This window comes from Calliphora vicina, chromosome 1, assembly GCF_958450345.1.
Source record: "Calliphora vicina chromosome 1, idCalVici1.1, whole genome shotgun sequence".
Taxonomy (NCBI): Eukaryota; Metazoa; Arthropoda; class Insecta; order Diptera; family Calliphoridae; genus Calliphora; species Calliphora vicina.
Genome location: NC_088780.1, coordinates 85,661,668 through 85,684,748, shown reverse-complemented (window position 1 = coordinate 85,684,748; position 23,081 = coordinate 85,661,668). Strand labels below are relative to the sequence as shown.

The following is a 23,081-nucleotide window of genomic DNA, read 5'->3' as shown; positions in this document are numbered from 1 at the left end:
AAAATTAGGCAACAACATTTCAGCAACAGCGGGAGCTGCATTAGCAGCTTGTCAAATGACTTTGCAATTTGCTTTCAATTTTATTTTCTATATTTCATTTTAACAATTTCAAAAATAAATATGAGCTCATTGTCGTCAACATATCATTTGTTGAAAGATGGATAGAGAGAATCATCTTATGAAAAACAATTTTTTTCCTAAAACATAAAAATTAAAATTTTGTGAGTTTTGGAAAATTAAAATGTTCGCTTGTTATATTTATGTATATTTGACAACATAAAAACTATTTAAAGTCTAAAAATAGGATCTATCTGGGCAAACTGAAAACTGTATCACTTATAATTTAGAGGGTTTCTCTATCAGCCCAGTTATGAATAAAAATTCCCCGGGAGTTTTTTTTTTCCATTTTTCCTATTCAAATTCAATGGGAAAAAACTCCCGGGCTGTATATGTTCAGTCAGAGCATTTGTGATAAAACCTTTTACCATTTGCACTGATTATTTTAGGAAACTTTGTTTTAAATGTTATATTAAATTTTTAATAAAACCTTCAAATCGTCACCTAAAATTCAAAAGGGCCTATCAAGACTTTTTTAAATTTTACAGGAGAGACAAAAAACATAATAAAATTTAAAGTGTTGTGGTTACAAATTGATTGATATTTGTATCTGAGCTCACTTGAAAAATTAAAGTTCATTTTCACGTGTTACTTTTCCAATCCAAAGTTATGCGTAATTCTCGAGAACTTAAATCATCTCGATCTGGTTCTCACTGAAGGTATTTTTTGGTAAATGAGCATTATTTGAAATTGCTGTATATACCGTGAAATTTGGAATATGTACTTCAGGCTACCAAAGTGATGTGGTTTTTATATTTGCTTTTTAAAAGAACAGAGAACTGGCACAGATAGGGATATTTGAAAATTTTTACTCAACGGCTTCTGTAGAATCCGCCATAACCAGAAACCGTAGGGATTATAAGTGATATGAAAAAAGTTAATTTATAACAGTTATTTTGTAACCTTAAAAATAAAAATCCATCTAAAACTGTTATTTTTCAACGTAAAAATAAAAGTTCGGATGAAACTGTTAAAAAGGGAATTTTAATTTGCCGTCACAAAATCAAACTCATTTCAAGAGTTTTATTTTTCCCGTCAAAAAATAAAACTCATTTGACCTATAGTTCATAAAGACCCGTAATATCCAAGATCGTGATACGTAGATATTCGAGTGCAGTTCAGTGACAGGGCAAATCATCAATTCTTTTCTTCATTATGGCCAAAACCGTAAATAACGTTTATTCTGAAAATATAAACTAAAAACTCTCCATATACTGTCATTTACCAATAGATTTGTATTGAAGTGCTCTTTCAGAATATTAAAATGAAATGATCTCAACTCAATGATTAACAGTTATTTTTCAACGTAAAAAAAGTTCGTTTGAAAAGAGAGTTTTAATTAGCCGTCAAAAAATAAAACTCATTTGAGAAGTTTTATTTTTCCCTTCCGAAATTAAACTCATTTGAGGAGCTTTATTTTTTCCGCCATAAAATAAAACTCATTTCGTTTATTTGCTTCTTTTTATTCTTTATAGAGTCTATCTGATATAATTTATTTCTTTAAGAAAAAAACAACAAAAATAATAGGAATAATAAAATCCCACTTGTTTTTATTATGCTTTACATATTGTAATGATTGTCAAACGGCAAGCTTAAGCTGTCAATTTACATAAAATTAGTTTTATTTTCAGAGGGGAAAAATGAAACTCCTCAAATGAGTTTTATTTTTTGATGGGAAAATAAAACTCCTCAAATGAGTTTTATTTTATGACGGGAAAAATGATTAATGACTGAATCGTTCTTTCTTCCTGATTCTGGATCTTCCTATCACTTCCATACTACCACAAAGGGATATCGGAGCTAATAAGTAATGAGTTAACCTGTTCTATAAAATTTAAGTCATATAAAAAATTTAGTTTAGGTTAAGATTTGAATACTTATTGTAAATTTCTAGAAAGAAAGATTCAATAAAAAAAAATATAAAAAATTTAAATAGGGTAAGTTTCAAATCGCAAATCTTGGAATTATGAAAGTACTTGTAAGACATATAACTTGTGTCTCTAAAATGTAATTGGCAAAACAATTGATGATAACCTTAAAAACGATTTATGTGTTACCTTTAGGTGTGGGTTTAGTTTTGTGTCTCAGTTTAAATTTCATATTGTTCCAAATAAACACCAACCAACACACGGAAAATGATCTCCACAACAATGGACTTAAATAAATATTTAACTGAGATACAATACAATACTACTAATGTACACAAATAATTCTTTAAATGCAACATTTTATTTAATTATTGTTTTGTATACCTTCAAAAATGAAATAGAACTAAATGAACAACAACATTCTAACAACGCCTAATACAAATACAATTAAACAAACAAAAAAGTATTCAAATAATAGAAATATGAGACTCACGTTTGTGAATGTCTACTCGCTGTTATACAGTGTACTTGTAGAATAAAAATAAATAAAAAAAAATCTAGCAAAATACACTGAAAGAAATACGAACTGAATATAATGACCTTGAATATAGTTTGGATTCAATTGATGAACTTAAGCCAAACAAAAGCAGCAGCAACAAAAGAAAAAATTCAACAACATTGACGATAATGATAAAACTAAAATACCAACAACAAAGGCATCAATTATTTGTTTGCTATTTTTTTATAGCTATAGAATGAAACAAGTATTTTTTTTATTACTAATTTTTATTTTATAGCTAGATGTTATTAAATCTTTAACTTTTCATTTCGTTGTTGTTTGTTTCGCTTTCTCAAGTTTTATGTTGAAAATCCCTCTAAAACACTAAGACATCGTTCGCTACAATACAGCAAAATGGCAAATTTAAAATGTTTAATTAGCATCAAGATACAATAAATCTGCTGAATAATCATACAAAAATAGCAGCAGTCAAAAATACATATATAAAAGAACAGCAAACATATCGTTTCGTATATCTTAATAAAGTAATGAAAAGTTTGTATATTTTGTAAACGTAACCCCAAAATATTGTGTTTTTCATCCAAAAAAACACTAACATGCAGCGAAGGAATAGTTAAGCTGCTAATTATATTGGCATTTATGTTTATTGTAATTTGGTTAAATTTCTTAGCGAAGTGCTGGCGAAGGTAAATCCTTTTTATAAAGAAATAATTTTTTGAGTAGAGAGACTCAAACAACGTAAGTGCAGTTTTTGGATGTAGTAAGCAGATGAAAGAAATCAGACAACTAATGAATTAATCAATTAAGGCTGTATGTTGTTGAAATTATATGTTTGTTTAAACGCCAACACACTTTTGCCTTCCATATGGGCTGATCTTTTACAGTTTTTTTTTCGCAGAGTCTTAAAAGGATCAATTATTTGCTTACCAAGGAAAAACACCCAATTGTTTGGGATCTATTATTATTTATGAAAGACCTAAGAAAAGTGTTCTAATCACCGAAAATATTGTAAAATATCACGCAAATTAAAAAATGAATATTAACGCAGAATTTTTCAAAATCCAAAATTAACCCAATGCTATTCAGCCGAATCTTAAAAAAAACACTGTAAAAATATAGTGAAGTGATTATAATTTTATGATATTTCCAGACAGTCCAATTTTTTCAGCACATCCTGAGTCGTATAATATGTAAAATTAAAGATTAACGTCTTGACCATAGAGAATTATACATAGAGACGAGACACTCCGATTTGTCAAACAAAAATACAACAAATCATATGTCTGATACAAAAACAAAATACATTGACAACAGACTTAGGTCTCGTCTCTATGTTACCCTATGGTCTTGACTATATACTGCATTTATCGACATATTTTCTTCAAAAAATCAAATTAAAAAATATTTTTTTTATTAAGTGTTTTGAATTCCTTCCGTTATGGGCCGATTTTGTTAATTTTCGGTATCAAAATTCTCATGACTATATCTGATATTTTAATAAAGAAGTGGCCACTTAAAATCCGTACGGATTAAAGCGAGCATAACTTTTAAATGAAACAACGTATGTTAACATTTTATACATGAAATTAAAGGTAATTTATTAAGCTTTAAAAGAAATATAACTGTAGGTTTATGTGTCTTTATTGCGAATAAATTTTCTGGCTTTTCTTCTTATACCTCCCATTAATAGCTGCACAACTTTCCTTCCCACTTCTACCGTTATTCCAGCATATTTATTCCATTTGGTTCTCATCAAAATCTGGTTATTTACTGTACCAGCACTCTTTTTGAATTTACGTTTAACAATTGCCCAATATATCTCTATTGGATGAAAATTTGGGCAAATTGATGTGTTTTGGTATAACATCAATATTATTCTCATTATACAACTTCATAGTTATATTTGAGTAATGACAACTTGGCTGAAACTTTGTTTTAGATGTGTGATGTCTTATAAATGACAGGAATCGCTTTTCCAAACTCTCTTTTTATATATAATTCTGAAAATTCTTTAAAAACATGTCTGAAAAGCTTGACTATTCAAACCGCAGCTGCGGATTGCCTGCCAAATTAAAATTTTGGTTTAATATTACGTATTCATATTTAAAGACCACACAACCTCGAGCTGCCGAAACGTAAAAATTTTGACCTGATATCTGCCGAAAATCAGATTTTGCCTATCTTTTAACCCGACAAAGTCGGATATTCTAGATATTTGTGCACAATTTTATCTCTAGCTTCATTTTCCATTGTGTCTACACTTTTTAAAACTAAACATAATGACTTGCAATTCATTATAGAATACTGGTAGATTTGTTGTTAAAAACGTATGTAAATCTTTTTCCATTTTGATAACAGTGGGCGTTGTTATGATTACTATAGTGCGTACGGATTTAAAGTGACCACTTCTTTATCAGTTGATACGTAGAATACTTGTGGCTTCAGTAAGTGTAAAATAGACTCCGTTATCTATAAAGATCCTGTTTATATATTACTCAAGAAGCAGGTATGTTTTAAAATTAAAACATGAATATACATATTTTAATTTTTATCTTAAAGTAATTATAAAACAGTGAACATATGTTTCCATTATTTGACTGCTTACTTTATAAAAATGGTATCTCTCGAAGTGGTTAATTTAATTAACTATATTTCAACACGCTTTTAATTTTAGAATAGTATTTTATTGAGAGTTACATGATTCCCAAGATATTCCGAATGAATTAGTAGGTTTCTATCAGCTATTCGTAGAATTTCGATTCAATAAATTTCAACAAATATGTAGTGCAAACAAGCCTGAACCTACAATAAATGTAAATTGAAATTAACCCCTTAATAGCGAAAGTAAGCACACAACGAAATATTTCAAATAAAAAGAAAATCTACAAAATAAAATTATCTACCTCAGAAAAGCGTGATCCTTCATGCCGAAATATTTTTGAAAAACATACTAATTGGACATGTAAGGAGATACATTTGCTATTTTTAACGAGACACCTTATCGGACATGGGTTTGAGATCATTGATTGATCTTGAAATAAACCATGCAACCAAAAGTTAAATCAAACTTAACAAAATAACGAATTAAATTATTAAAGTTCTGCAGTGATATCACTGTTTGCCTTTAAGTTAATGGCTTTGTTGCTGTTCGTTCGTTCGTTCCCAAACCCTTATTTTTAAAACATTAATGTGTATTTTTATCGCGTAGTAGAATAAGTTTGGGTCTGAAACATGGCTCATCTGTCATAAAATGCAAACTTCTTAATTTTCAACAAGTCATTGTCGACAGTTGTGTGTTGCGGATTTTTTTTTTGGTTGTTGCTGTTGTGTTCGTTTTCAGTTGTATCTGTTTCTTTGTTGTCTACTAACAACAACATGCACGTAGACAATGTATCTATAGTATACAGATACGTGTAGATACACGTACTACAAACATATGTAGATTGTATTATGTACATGTGTATTTTTATTTATTTACCCATACAGTTTTAAACAATAATCAATACTTTTATTTTATTTAATTTTTTGCTGCATCAGTATGATGCTGTTGTTTATTGCTCATATTGTTATTAAATGCTGCTGCTGATGCTGTCGGTGTTGTTTTTTCTTAGCAATTGATGAAAATTATTGCAAGTCATCAAATATTGAACTGAACTTTTTTTTCAGTTTTTGTGGGCCTTGCCTTTGGTAGTCTAAAACCCACTAGGGGGACATGCCATTGAATTTGTACGATTTACAAGGCTACAATTGCGAGTTGAAATATTTAATTTTATTTAAGTATTTTATATTAAAGCTAAGCATTGAATATTATTTGATTTGAAATAAATTCATATATTATGTATTATTTCAAAGTATGCAGTATGTTACTAAAGTTTTCACATGTTTTAAAATACTTATTCTGTAAATCCATCATCAAAGTGCATTATTATGTGCATCATCTTTATCATGTGTTTATGTTGTTCAAATCCGTTGCCTCAAAATATTGCAACTTGACGTAAATCTCTTGTGATGATGCTACAAGACTTCTTGTGTTCATATTTATTGTCTTAAATATACAATTTATAACTTCATATGAATGTAAACATACGTACATACATACATGTATTGCAGCATGTCATGTTACCAACAGAAAGAAACGTAAAAAATTTAAAATTTTAGGAGCATTCACAAGGTGTAGTAAGTAACTCCATAAAATACTCGTTTGTTATCTTTTGGATTTGGATATTAAATATTGTTTTTGTTTCTGTGAGCTTCTGTTGTCATAAAATTGTCCCATTGTAAAACTAAACCTGTTAATGTTCAGCTTGGGGCCAGTTTTAAAGTATCATTTTATTCAAATCTTTTTAAATAATGAATGTTACGAGTATTTATTAATTAATTAGCTAAATATATAGCCAGATGTTGTACTTTGAAAGTTCATTTAAATAATAAAACAAAAGACTATTTTTGATAGTCTGTTTATGTTTTTCATAAAAAACTATCACAAAAAAAATTCGAATAATTGTTTAAAAATCAGTACAAAGCATTTTTGTAAATACCCAATAATATAAGAAAAAACTATTTGTTTGTATACTGTATTAACTCAAAATTTTAAAATTTTCAGTAGAGGGCAAAAACTGTTTGTGATTACATTTTAAGAGAATTTGAAAGTCCGTATACATCATAGTAAGCAAATTCCATTTGAAAATATATTTACATTGTTTTTCTTTAAAATTTTTGCAATTATTACAAAATAAATATATTTTTTGAGTTAATACAATTTTTCTGGAACTTCTCGATATTTGTTTGTATTATTTTATCAACAAAACAGTATCAACTCAAAATACAACCAAATTTAAATAAAATAATTTGATTATTTTTAACTTGAATAAAGGCTTAATTCAAAATAATACTGTTTTTTATGAAAATATACGATGTATTTCTATTTAAATTTTTGTACTAACTCAAAATAATACATTTTTGTTGATACAAGGTAGTCACTAATTATCACGAAAATGGTTTCAATGTGATTTTCTAGATGAAAGAGTAATCGGAATACTTTGAAATTTATACAGTAGATAGATATTGATGTTGTTAGTTGATTTCTTGCAAAAAGTGAATTTTTAAAAATTTTGAGTTAATACAGTATTGTTGAACGAGTGCGATATGATGTTGAACTTTGGAAATTGTTCAATTAAATAATAAAACCAGAAAATTTTAATAATGTTTTTTTACTTTAATTGTTATGATTTATAATTACAAATATACACAGTTTAGAAGAAGTATGTTGGCGAGATGATATTAAATTTGTGGTCAAAATTTAATGAATAAACAAATAATTAAAAAAGTTTTCTGATATTATATATTTAATAACGTACATAGTTATTCTCAATTCCATTTGACAACAAAAAACAAGCAAGAAAATATTGTCGGTCCTACACTGATTAAATGAAGAAAAACATTTTTATTTTAAAATTTCAATAATTTATTTTCGTAAATGATTTCGGTAGAGGGCCTTATATGGGAGCTATGAATAATTATATGAATAAAATAATTAAATAATGTTTAAATGCAACTTATTTCTGTTGAATTCTATGTGGACACCAACAGTTTTAAGAGATTTATGCACGTTAAAGTGATTTTCGGAAGTGGGCCTTATATATGAGCTATGACTAATTATGGACCGATCAGCACAAAATTAGGTGACATGACTTCCTTATACATAAAACTTATTTGGAGTGAAATTAGTGTAGATACCAATATAAATTAAACATTTGTGACCGATAAGGTTGTATTTTGGGAGGTCATTTGTATGGGGGCTATGTGAAATTATTGGCTGATTTTTGCCAAAATTTTGGCTGAGGCTTCGTCCTTGGGACGAAACAAGCGAATATTTATTGGGACGTGCGAGTTTTTTTTTTATTTTTGCGATGCTCTATTCGATATTGATTAAAGGGTATATAAAATTAAAATGATTTGGTCATTATCAGCGCATCCAAAAATATGCACTAAAAAAATATTTCATTTGTTTAAATCTTTCAACTTCCTTTGTCTGCTGTTTATACTTTTTGAAAATGTTACGCTGATTGAAATATGTTGTCAAAACCCGATTACTAGACCGATTATTTATTTTATAAAGTATTTTTTTAAGGATATTAAAGTTTTCGTTGAGGGCTCCAAAAAATCAGCATTTTAACAATATTTTGTATTTGGAAATACATTTCTAACGCTCTTTGGCGAACAGATAAATTTTTAGTTAAAAAATAATTAGTTTAATATAACTTTTGTTGGTATTTCTTGTATTTTTGTATGCGTTTGTATGTGTTTTTTTTAATTAATCCGCATATATTGAATAACAGGTTAACCGTGTTTTTCAGCTAATGCAGTATTCGAAACCGGTTTTTTAGAAAATTAATTTTTTCGAATAATCCAGAAACGAGTTTTTTTAAAAAAGTCTCTTAATTTAATGCTCTAATTTAGAAGGAACTTTATATTTTAAAACATTTTCGAATATGTAATGCTCGTAAGGTCATACAAATCAGCAGACACTATTTTTATATTAGTGGTAAGCTGTAGATGCCCAATCATAATTGTATTAATCAAACTTTTATAAGTATTTTTTACTATTTTGAAAAATATTATTATGAAATATTAATACATAGTAGTATATATTTCATATGTATATCGTCACCTAAAATCACATCACATTTAAAAAAAAATCAACAAAAATATAAAATATGCTATAAAATTCAAAATATTCAAAAATATGCTGTAAAGGAGCCATATATGTATGGAAAAATATGCACTAACAAACGATGCAAAATTCTTAAGATTGTCCGAAATTACTAAATAACTAACTCAGAAGTTTATACGACGCATAGAAAAATATATGAAATTTTTTGGTTGCCCATGTTACTCAGTTAAATCAACTGAAAACATTTATGTTCCCCATATCAAAAACACTATTTAAAAAAAGTTTACTTAATATGCAATAATTAACTATGGATCGCACAATGCCTAAATAGTACACAACTGAGTTCCCAGCAGTTTTAAAATTATAATTGTTCTTCTGAGGAAACGATGGATATATGAATTCAAATATCTTGGAATGAATACTTGTTTAACGCCATAATATTTAGAGCCCCCATCAATTGACTTGCTTTTAAATTCATCAAAATTTTGCATCCAACCTTAAATTTCAGCTCGTAATAAACAGCCATTTAGTGGTAACTAACTTTCGGTAACGAACTCTCTTAAATATCGAATTGCAATGAGAACAAATATGAATGTTTTTGATACATAAAATGAATTTTTGATACTTTAAAAACTTTTTTGAAGCAAAATGTTTTGAAATGATAATTTTAATTGCTGATAGAGATATGTATATAAGAAGTTATGATATTTCTATAACAAATTCGACAAAAAACTTTTTGTCGAGACGATATTATAGCCCAATGACGACCAAAAATAATATTTTTATTAAAAATTATGTCAATATGCATATAAGTATGCATTTTGAATTTAAATATAACAAAATGTACATTATCAATAAAATGTAGCTAACAAATCGATGTCATTTTACAGAAAAATGTGTGATTCAGATAAATAACAATTATTCTATATGCATTTACATATAAATCCACCCCCTACTAATGACTAATAATGATTTCTCGTTCTCGATGAAGGGTATCATGTAATCGGGTATTCTGAACATGTTTAAAATAAATGGTAAGTTTTATAAACAAATTATGATTAAAAACTAATTTATATTGGGTACTATTAATAGTATAGGAAATATAAAATTATTGACTAGTTGTGTTCCATAATATTAAGCCATTAAATAATGCAGCATAACATAATTGAACATTGTAAACGAAGAATAAAACTATAGTAAAATCATTATTATATTAAAACTGTGGTGTAAAAAAAGGGAATAAAGCCTAAAATTGTCAAGACATGATTTTCAACTAGACAACATTAAAAACAGCAAAAATATTGCTACAAACTCACCAAATATTTATTGAGAGAATGAATCTACAACTCTAAATATATTTGAACTGTCCTTCCAACAACAATTGTGTTTAGGGCATTTTTCATGAAATACAATGATTTAGTTCACGTCTGTTTAACATGTAATTATTCAATGACACAGTGCCTACAGTGTTCAACCCATGCAAACACATGAACATTAACATCATATTTATAACATAAATAGTTGAAGAATAATTATAGTAATCAAATATTTTAGAGGAGTGAATGATCACTGTGTGGTCATTTCAAATATGTTGTCATAACATACCAATAACCAACAGCAACAACTCCATGGATAGAGTAAATGAAAACTTTATTTTTCATACATTTAGTAAGTGACGAGTGCATTTGCATGAAAACCCATTAAATTATTGTAAATCATGGGATACAAACAAACAACTACAGAGACTAGAGAGACAGACAGGCATAAATATGGTCGTGTAAAAAGACATTTAACTAACCAAAGAACATCGACACCCAGCAAATCAACCAAACAAACAAACAAACAGATGGAAGGACGGACAAACAAACAAATAAACTAACCTACTAAATTTACTACTGGCTATTTTGTATTTACTCTACTCCTTTTATACAAGTGGCTTCTTACTGTGAAGTTTTATTCAAAGTCCAACCAAAAAGCAAATCAAACGTAATGGAATGAAGTGAAATGAAATGGAAAAAATGACATTTGATTAATTGGTTTTAAATTACACGTACTCTGTGTTTTAAGTCGTTTTAATAATTTAAAAGTCCAACAAATTATTTTTACTCAGTTTTCAATGTTTTAACTAAATGTTTTACTTTTTTTTATAGATTTATGTAAATTTTTGATTGATTTGTAGTTGTAAATATAAAATTAAATGTGTTTTATTATGGGAATATTTTGTTACCAACCACAAAAATGTTTAGTTGAAGGAAACTTTTGAGATATTTTTTATGTAAATTCGTCAATTCCCACTGGGCATAAATATTAAATGTTTGTTTTTTCGGAATTTATTTTTTACCACAAACTTTTAGGTGTCCAATATATTATGAAGCATATCATTAAGAAATTATTACATACAAACTTGTAGTCTGCAAGTGTGCATCGCTTTACAAACAAGTGTCATGCTGCTTTTCTAAAAATAAACTCAAGCAGTTGTGTACTATAAAAATGTAGTGGCGGGCCACTGTGTACAATAGGTAGATACCGATATAGTTTAGCATTATAGTAATATGATCTTTATAAATATTTATTATAAATAGTAGATGAATAAACATTGTTGGTAATTAAAAATTCACTTAAGAAACATATATTTTTTTTATAACATTTACGTTATTTTCAAAAATCCGTAAGTAAAGTTTTAAGGCCTTATTCATAATCAATTTTTATCATTTTCTTTCAAACAGCCCAGCTTAAAATATGGCGAACTTTCTTATTTGAAAAAAAATAATAACAACAAAATCTATGCTATTTAAAATTTTATTACCAGTGAAATTGATTTAAATAATGTTTCAAACTTTTTATAAAAATTTATCGTTAAGGTCTTGTGATACCTTAAAGATCATTCAAATTAACGACTTTTTCAAGCAAGATTTTGTCTAAATCCTTATACGCCATTTTGTTAGCCACCTTTCGTATTTTCATCGTGCCGAATTTCAACAAAATTTTATCAGTTAGTTTTGAGATATTCAGTTTTTTTTTTTACTTTTTTTCATATTGTTACGAAATTGTACTTGAATTCAAATATAACGATTTTAAGGGCTGATTTAAAAGTAGCATAATGCTTTCAAATAAAAGTGCTGTAATAGCAAAGTTGACCATTGATCGTAAGTTGGCAACGCTGTTTTCTGCGACCGTATACTCGAATTCGAATATTCAGTTAAAGAACATTGTAGAAATAGAGCTTTCTAGAAGGTAATGCAGTGTTATAAATAGTGGCAGAGGTTGCAGTCGTGAGTGAGTTTATCAGAGACGCTTTTCGAATAAACATCAACTGAGTGCCTTAAAGTGTGTTGTATTTTTCAAGTGAATTCGTGTAAATTATAAATTGTGTCTGTATTTCTGCGAATTTATAAACGTGTATAAAAAAACATTGAGTAACTATTTAATTCTATTGTTGTTGTACATTTGAATAAATAAAGAGTTGTTACCATTTTCAAATCACTAAACGGCTTTTATTTGCAATCAAAAGTATCCGGTTTATTTAAAGGAAATAAACAAACGTTTTGAAAAGGTTGAAACGTAACAATATGTTGGCCTAACCCTAAAAATATTCACTATTACAAAAATCAAAAACCCAGCTGTGCGTGCTCATGAAAAACTCTTAAAATCAAAATTTCAATCATATCGGTCCAAAACTTTGCCTGAAATTAATTATGGCCTAAAAAGTAGATCAAATTACCTACTGTGCAACGTTGGGAAATATTGCAAACTTTGTTCGTGAAATTGGCTTGGTAGTGGACAACACTCATGGTACGTTACGTACTGACGGCTATGGCCGATAGTTTGCAACTTAATCCATTAAGACATATCGGTGAATGGCGATCGCTACAGAGCCATGATTACGGTATTTTTATGGACTGAAATAGAAGTTATGAACTTGGATAATCTTTTGTTTATGCAGTATGATGCACTATGTGACACACTTCATAAAACAGTCGATTTTTGCATACTATCGTGTTATCAGACGTCTTGGCGATGTCAATTTGCCGTCTCACAGTGGCCTTGAATTTAGTTATGCAGCTAAATTACAAATAATGTAAAAAAAGATTTAAAAAGAATCCAAAAATAAACGATTTTCATTTTAAAAATTCAATAAATAGTAAAGTTTTGCTGTTTTTTGGGCGAAAAGGTGACTTTAAGAACATATAAGAACATATGTCGGCCTTACGCCCTTCGGAAATTCACCTATTTTTTTATCAAAATTTCAATATTGGGTCACATGCTTTGGGACAAGCAACCTTGATGTGTTCCCTATTTATCCCCAAAGCATTTTCTCAGCCGCGAAGGAAATGTGGATCCTATGGGCAAAATTGTAAAAAATATTATTTTCAGATTTTCGTTCCAATTTTTTGGAATTGCACGATTCCCTTTTACCTTTCGAAAAGTTTTTTTACACTTTGTTATTTAGACAGCAAGGTGAAGAAGTCTTGAATTACAATATAAAATTTAACAGTATCTGATTCAACTCAAATTTTCAAGTTTCACGATGGTCCTTCCCGCACTCCTCAAAATATTCAGCATAAATTAAAATTTCATTTAAATAGTTGGAATAGAAAACCAAACATTAACTGAAAAGTTGTCAATGTAAATTTCCATTAATTCTAAGTAATTATGATGCTGATGATAATGAGCATTTAAAAATAATAAGTGGCCCATTCATTTACTCTCTTCATCCGCACACCTAAGAAAATCATCTAAATTTCAAGTTTAACAACAAAACACACATTGATGAAGCCGACCGTCGAGTGACGGATGAGCCATGTCATTTGATGTTAATGTTGTGACATTTATCATGGGCGCGCACAAAATACAACTTGCAACACATTCCTCATACCAAATGTCATACATACAAACACACAAGCAGACACTCAGCAGTCAAGTCAGTCAGTCTATAAAGTCAAGTGAGTGCAAGAAACTTGATTATCGCCTCTAAATCATAAAGAAGATGAGGATTTGAATGCTGTTGATGAGATAAAGATAAAGATTTGAATGATTTTTTGTTGTTCAATATTTATTACTAGCATAACCCGGTGCACTTCGCTACCCCTAACCTAGTAAAATTAAAAAAATATGAATGGAAATACGAAAATAACACATACATAATTTGAGAATCTCTCAATTACAGTTCACTTGATATTCGAAAATAATAATAAATAATAATAAATAATAATAAATAATAATAAATAATAATAAATAATAATAAATAATAATAAATAATAATAAATAAATAATAATAAAATAATAATTTTGTATGGGAGATACCACTCCACTGCTCTGAGCGCACCGATTTTTAAACCTTTAATGTAAATATCTAGCTTAGCTAAACTTCGAACAGGGAACAGGAATAAATTCGTTTTTAGCTAACCTCCGTAGAATGGATAAATTGATTGATACAGTGTTTAAATTCTTTTAGAATTATAAATAGTTCTCCAGATATTCAAAATTAATTATTTACTGCCACAACCACTAATGCAATCCCGACCATTTTAAGCCAATCTGTGTAAAATAGTAAGAGAGCTATGCGGACAAAGTTTGAAGAATTGCAATTATTACTTTGTATGGGACGTGACTCACCTCCTTTTCCGACCCCTCCCATTTTGGGTGCTATGCCCTCTAATCTAATTCCGTATATATTCAGCTAAACTCCGCACAGTAATAAGAAATTAATTCGGTAAAAGTTTAAACACTTTTACAATTATAGTTCAGCAGATATTCGAAATTAATTATATACTTTGTATAGTTATAAAATAACTATTTAAGTATGTACAATTACATATTTACCCCCATATGCATAAACAGTTTTTAAATTTGTCAAAGGTTTATAAAACAAATTTTGAATGAAAATTTTGTTTTATAAACCTTTAATAAATTTAAAAATTGTATATGTATATGGGAGTTAGAAAATACAAAAAACACCTTCAAAATATATTTTTTAATGCGAGTTTAAATTACTAAAGTCTTCTTCTTTGTTTTCTATAACAACTCTCACTTAAAACAGAGCGAAATCAACACTGTTTAATTGTTTCTCTTATTTATTTACAACAACAAATTGGACAAACACGCATTGCTTTGTTTACTTTTTAGCTTAAGGTTCACATGTACACGTTTTTGCATACGTGTTAGTAACATCTTTAAACGCTTTTAACTCCTAAAAAACTGAACCGATTTCAATAAAATATATATTCTGCACTTCTGTGAATAAATCCCTTTAAAATGGTATATTTCTTGCCCAAATTGAATATATAATGTGAGCGTAAAAGGGGTCTAAAGAAATCGACTTGCCTATTAATATTATGATTAAACAATGAGGCTGTTAATCATGATGCTACTTTCTTTAGGAATTTTTAAAGAGTTTTTTTTTCTTTAGCTCCCTAAAACATGAAAATCTAATTTGTATATTGGCCAGTTTTTGATATTCGTATCAAATGACATGTGGTGGTCGCTATTTGTCAAATGCATGTACTCGTAGTGTCTCACTGTCGCTGTGTCTTGTTCCCATTATACGGTGTGTCAAACATTGATTGCTACCAACAATTAGTAGTGGAACTCAAATTTAAGACAAAATTGAATGGAAAAAGTGTTCAATTATCCCTGAGTACTTTTGGGAATTGTACATTTCTACTTAGGTGTTAAATACTGTCATAATTATGGTTTTTGAGAATTTTTAAATGAATTGTAGTGATTGAGTTGTGTTTTCATTAATAGAGACAGACATTTATGACATGATTATATTTCTTTTTGTTTATTTGAAGTACATACGTTGAAGCATACACTTACGCACTGATATGTTCTTTAAGAGAATTTTAACACATGTTTATACATATTTATACCCTACACCACCATAGTGGGGAGGGTATAATGCGTTTGTGCAGATGTTTGTAACGCCCAAAAATATTAGTCTAACACCCACCTTAAAGTATACCGATCGACTTAGAATCACTTTCTGAGTCGATTAAACGATGTCCGTCCGTCCGTCCGTCCGTCTGGTTGGCTGGCTGGCTGGCTGGCTGTCCATGTAAACCTTGTGCGCAGAGTACAGGTCGCAATTTTAAAGATATTTCGATGAAATTTGGTACATATTATTTTTTCGGCTCAAGGACCAAGCCTATTGAAACTGGCTGAAATCGGTCCATTATTTCACCTAGCCCCCATACAAATGTCACCTCGAAATTGGACTTTATCGGTCATAAATGTTTAATTTATCTATGTAACTACACAAATTTCGCTTCAAATAAGTTTTATATATACAAAATTCATGTCACCAAATTTTGTTACGATCGGTCCATAATTAGTCATAGCTCCCATATAGACCCGCTTCCGAAAATCACTTTAACGTGCATAAATCGCTTAAAAATGTTGGTAGACACACAAAATTCAACATACTTAACATTAATATAGACATAAATCACACCACCTAATTTTATGGTGATCGGTCCATAATTGGTCATAGCTCCCATATAAGGTCCACATCCGAAAATCACTCACGAATATAAATTATTGATATTTTAAAATCAAAATATTTTTACTCATTTACTTGGTGTAGGGTATTATATGGTCGGGCTTGACCGACCATACTTTCTTACTTGTTTTCTTTTCAGTTCCATATTTTTGTACATAATTTCTTTAATTTGATTAATGATTTGTTAGGAACAAAAATAAAACTGTAGTTTTTTTGTTTTTGTCACTTGATTTGAGTTTAGTTCCCTTTAGTATGTGCATTCACTTAATGAACACTTTAAAACAACTTAATATATTAAAGACTTACCAACACCAGCTACATGTATTTTCTTCATCCATGGATATATAATTCTTTCGCCATCTGTTGTTTCAACCATCATATCATCATCAGTATCCGAATCCAAAATATCATCATCTAAACCAGTTGATCCCAGTTCATCTGGCGATCGATCTAACATTAGACGATCTTCTTCCAGCATATCATCCTATAAATATGAATAATTTTATTTAATTTTACTTGAATATTATATAAAATTTGTTTATTTAACTCACATTTTCCGAACCTTCATCATCACAGCGCAGCCTCATGCCCAGTTCCTGTAATTGCTGCCCCGCAGGTACAGCCTCTTCAATACGTTTTTCTAATTTTAATCCTATAATTTAAGAAATAGTTGTTTATTATTTACGAGGGTGTTCTTTAACAATTTTATTAATTAATAATAGTTATCACTAACATAAAACTTAATGGGTGGCAGGGAGCGATTTTAGTTTATAACAAGAGGCAAGTCACTTTAACATGGCATTGTGATAGGAGCCGGTCAATTGACACCATTTAAATTATCTTAGTTTCAGAAATCTTCAAAATTCGTCGATAAATTGTCTATTTCTTAAAACATACACCAATTACGTGATATGTCCTACATTCATTGGTAACGGTCCGTAACTTGTGGTATTTAAATTTCAAAATACATAAAAACAGATGTCTAATTAATAATTTTTAATCGGTCAACAATGCAATTGATGTTTCTTAATATTATGAGTTTCATTATATGTTATCATTGAATATCTGTTTTTTGAGGAATAAACAAATGTTTTCAAAAATGTACTATTGTTAAATTTGTAAAAAAACACTTAATTACAAAACTTTAGAGGTAACAAATGCATTCACAACTTGTCAAAGTTAGGTACGGATTCTATACTGAAGTTATAGTCAGATCAGTTAAGAAAGTTAATGTGCAAAATATATTCTGGGTCCTTATGAAATTCTAAGCCGAAAGCAGCTAGCTAGCTGTTTGAAATTTTAAAGAAATACTCTCTGTTGGTAAGGTTCATTTGGTATTGAAAATGTCCCGCCCGGAATACTCTTTGAGTAGTATTTAAAATGTTGATTATGCGCAAAGTACTCTGAAGTTATACTGTAAAGTATGGTGAAAATCGGGCAAAATTTGTCCCTGCTCGCTATACAAGGTCCCCTTAGAAAACGACTTGAACATTCATAATTGTGTTATAATTATTAAAAACGTGATGAAATTGGACATAAACAATTGTTGTAAGAACATAAATCTTTCTGCCAACTTTTGTGAGGCTCAGTCTATATTTTATTGTCACATATTGATGGTGGGTATACAAGATTCGGCACTGCCGAATAAAATACGTTTCTTGTTTAACCCTAGATTAAGATTTTAGTGAATAAGGATTAAATTGAATTAACTTATTTGAAGTCCGCTTCAAATTTGTATTTTAATACTTTTTTATACGACTACAGCAATAAATCATATCTGGTATACAGTGGCGGCCAGCTATTTAGGGACAAATATTTTAAATAGAGGTTTAATAGAGGCTTCAAAATGTTTGGAATAATCGGTACAACATTTATGGACAAAGATATGTGGAAAAACGTTGACCCACCTTAGCGAACATTCGCTGTTAATAATATGATATGGCCGAAAAAAGTGGAACTAACAATACGAAATTTGGTCTGAATATTTTCTAATAATAAAAATATAATCGCCACCACTGTATGTCTATCCATTAGTAACAAGAAATTGCGAACTTCACCAAATTCAATAATGCCCACGTTAGCAAAACGGGGGTCTCTTTAGATATTTGCCTTCAGCTTTATTTTTCCATAATCTATGAAACATTTCGGTGAACTTTTGACAAAACAACTTAAGTGGAATTTTCAAATTTTTCAGGAGAGCACAAAAACTGTTGAATTTATCGATCAATATTTTATTATTTCTCCTTGAAGAACTTTACTATTTGTCTCAAAGAATTATACAAAGGATAAATAATAAAATAATTATCGATAAATTCAACAGCTTTTGCGAATTAAGTTGTTTTGTGAAAAACAAATTAACAACTCCAAATAAGTCGATTTGTTTTTTTATAATATCTCAGAAACTAATATTAGCAAGAAGAAGCAGATTAGTGTAAACGGAGCGTTTTGAACAGCTAGTTTTATTATAAAAAACTAAGATATTTTCTTATCTCGACTTAAGATGTACGCTACAACACTACGACATCAATTGTGAATTGGGCAAATATGTATGTACATTATTGAATTTTGACGAATTATTGTATTTGAAAAATATTACCGAATTTTGGGTTAATTAAGTCTTAAAATCCCTAGGAATGAACAGTTTTTTTTAATATTTCCTGGGTATGGAAATAGTCCGAGAAATTAGGAACGTTTTTCGGCATGGTATGTTACAAAAATCTAATATCTCCAACTAAATAAAGAAGTAAGGTGTTATTCTTACGAGAAATAAAAAATGTTATCGTACTTTATCCCTGCAGAAAATGTGTGTCAATTGTTTTGATCCATGACTTGTGAAGAGAAGTAATTCCACATTAACTGTCCAATCGTAACAAAAAGTTTAACATTTATCAATGTATTTGAATATAAATAATATCCAAAACAAAAAAAGTTCACTGACATGGCACAGAATAGCTGAAAGGTGTAAATTGAGTACCTCCCTTTTCATATAAAGTGTTTGAACTAGAATCGTTGGCTACCAGAGATGTGCATGAATACCATTCAAATGACATATTTATTATTTTGCAAAAATGAATACTGGGGCCGAATTACCGCATTCGTTATCGAATAAAATTTATCGTAATTTTCTTATTTGAGATTATGTCATTCGATATCGAGCAAGAAACTTAGTACATGTTATCATAATTTCGATAAGGAATGCGGTAATTTGGCCCCTGATAGTGATAACTATACATAAACTAAACGAATACTGTTATTGCATGATTCATTACAGCAAGTGTTTTGTTACAAAATGCATGTAATTGCTTGCATATTCTGTAAACACTTACCATTCACAAAAGCAGCGAATCAATATGAGTGTTTTGAATATACGCAGAGTAAATATACACTTTCCTCATATAAGGAGGATTTTTCACGCATATTTATAATTTTTATAATACGGAAAACGCCATTTTCAATATTTTTTATTATTTCGGAGTTCATTGTATCAAAATAAGACGAAATTTATTTCTTCAACCACGCGCGAAAGCTTATTTAAAAGAAATTAATGCACTGATTTTGTATTATGTATTATCATCGAGCTTTTTTGAATCAGTAATATATCATATGCAATATACAGATATACAGTAATCATTTTTGAGTTGTTATTGCTAACAACATTTAAAAACTGATTGAGAAAATGGCAATCAATTGTGAGTGCGCAAGCATTATTATTAGCACATGTTGATGATTGAAAACACTACAAAAGCAGTGATTTCATTCATATAGAAAAAAGCGAATCAACTCATGTACATCTCTGACTGGTTCTTCCAGTCACATAATTATTTTTGTGTCAGATTCGATCTTCATAGGGATATGTTCTTGTTAATACAAAATTAAATTGAAGGACTTCTGAGTACAGTAACTTGATAAGCCAATTCGAAAATTGATTAATGTATTCATTCAACTACTACACAGAGAAAACAGATTCGTGATAGCAACCGAATTTGTTGCCAATCGAATGATTCGGTTGCACACATCGAATTTTTCAGTTCTATCAACAGAAAGTCAGTTGATAAAGAAGAATTTCGGTTGAAGCAACCAAACTTTTGTTACACTTTCCAAAATTCTGTAGCCACAACTGTAAAAATCGATCACTAAGGTGGAATCATTCGATTGGCAACAAATTCGGTTGCTATCACGAATCTGTTTTCTCTGTGTAATTATATGCTTGGTTCATCCAACAGAAATACTATCATTAATTTCAAATAGAGCTCCTTCCAATAGGGACTACCGAAGCTGCATCTTCGGAAATCATCATTTAATGATATAGAGTTCAGCAGATAAAATTGTTTTATTAAAATGGGTGTTCTGCTCGGGCGCGCTTCTCCCATTTATGTGTGAATATTATTCATTAAATAAGTACGTCAACAAACAAAATTGTAAAATTAGGGACTATAGCCAATGTATCCCGAAAAAGTTACAGTTTATAGTGGATTTTAGGTTAAAGGCGTCTTCATTGAGAACAACGTTGGTTTGACCAATAACGTCAACGGCGAGCAGTATAGGACGTCGCTACGTGCAATACAGCTCATGTCACATTGGACATTCTGCACGAGCGATTTGAGGTCATGGTCATCTCATGTGGAGGAATTGTTAACTGGCCACCTAGAGTGCGATTTTATCCCGTTATATTTTTTCTTGGGGGAATTTTTTTAAGTCGCATGACTATGCGAATAAGCCACAAACCACAAGGGCTCTTAAAGCCAAGCCATGCTATCGGTCAAATTCAGCCTGATTTAAATGCCAGAGTCAAGAAAAAATTAACATTTCGAACAAGATCATTTATGGAATAAAGTCTCCCACATTCCTCTTCTTTTTTTTTGAAGATTTATTCTTCATTGTTTTCATGAAAAATGGCTTACTATGAGACGCATACATGGAATTGCGCAAAGCTAATTTTAAAAGAAATTAGCGTAAATAACAGAAAACTATATTTTAACACGCTGATGTCAATGGAGGCATGTACTTACCACAACCGCTTATCAGTATGTCATTACTTTAGTATCACTATGGTTACAAGATAATGTTTAAACAACCTATTGATAGACAAATCTCACAGAGGCCGTTATTCCAAAGATTGCTACATTCTTGCAGCATTACCTTAAAGTGGTATAATAATGACTTCTTAATTATATGATACTAGCTGACCCGGCAAACGTTGTTCTGCCATACAAATTATTTCCAGTGAATATTATGGTTGTTAAATAAAAAATGACGAATGTACTCTAAGTGAATTTGGCATATAGATATTTTTAATGCCAAATGAAGAGATATACAAACAAAATTTTTTGGCGAAAAATATTTTAAAAAATGGGTTGATAGGGACATTCTAATGATCTAGCGGTATATACTTTACGACATATTCTCGTACCTACCAAAAATATATACAAAATTTCATAACTACCAACTACTACATACCAACTACTAAAATTTCGACTAAAAAATGGGTGGATGACGGTTCATGAAAATTTGGGGTTATAGGTTTTTTTAATGCCAAATAAAAAAATGCGAAAAACAAATTCTGGATAGGGACGCCCTAATGACTAAGCGGTATGAAATGTACTTTACGACCCATCATAGCTCCCAAATATACAGTGGTGGCCACCAATTTAAGACAAATACTTGAATTTTTTTCATCAACTGAATTTTAAGTGCGATAGAGCCAAAATAAAAGGACCTCTAAGGGTATGAAATTTATTATTAATGTTTCTAGTTTCTGAAAAATGTTTGGAAAAATCGGTAAAACATATATGAACAAAGATATGTGGAAATATGTTGACCCACCTCAGCGAACATCCGCTGTTAATAACATGATATGACCGAAACTAATGAAACTAAAAATACGAAATTTGGTCCGAATATTTTGTAATAATAAAATTATAATGATATAAATGTGAGAAAATATGTTTGTTTAAAAAAAATTTTTTTTGGTCAAGTTGTAGAAAAATTTTATGTGTTCATGGTGAATATGTATGAATTGATACAGTCGAATAAAATACACTTGTGTGTTAAAACAGTCCTCATGCAAACATATTTGTGGAAATATTTGAAAAAATAATTGACAATTACATGGAATTTAGCAAACAATTTTTGTCTTAAATTCCTGGCCACCACTGTATATACAAAATTTCATAAAAATCGGCTCAACCGTTTTGGAGGAGTTCAAACACAAACATTGTGACACGAGATTTTTATATATTAGATATAAGTGCTAATTTACTAATGATTAAACTAACATTCCGTTTTTACTGATAACGACTTCTGTGAATCCTTTCATTTCAATGAGTTATTATAGCCGCCACATTTAAATAATTTTAGTGATATCAAAATAATGACTTATTTGATAGCGATTGTAGTACTTCC

General features: G+C 29.5%; 1 protein-coding gene across 1 annotated transcript in view; it reads right to left on the bottom strand.

Annotated features, from left to right (window-relative positions):
* Dfd (Deformed) overlaps nt 1-23,081 on the bottom strand; it is a 37,240-nt gene that overhangs the window by 12,812 nt on the left and 1,347 nt on the right. The window contains exons 2-3 of the mRNA XM_065499148.1: nt 17,231-17,331; nt 16,986-17,163 (exon numbers count right to left, since the gene is read on the bottom strand). Of these exons, the coding sequence (XP_065355220.1) occupies nt 16,986-17,163; nt 17,231-17,331 (279 nt within the window). The remainder of the gene's footprint in view (nt 1-16,985; nt 17,164-17,230; nt 17,332-23,081) is intronic.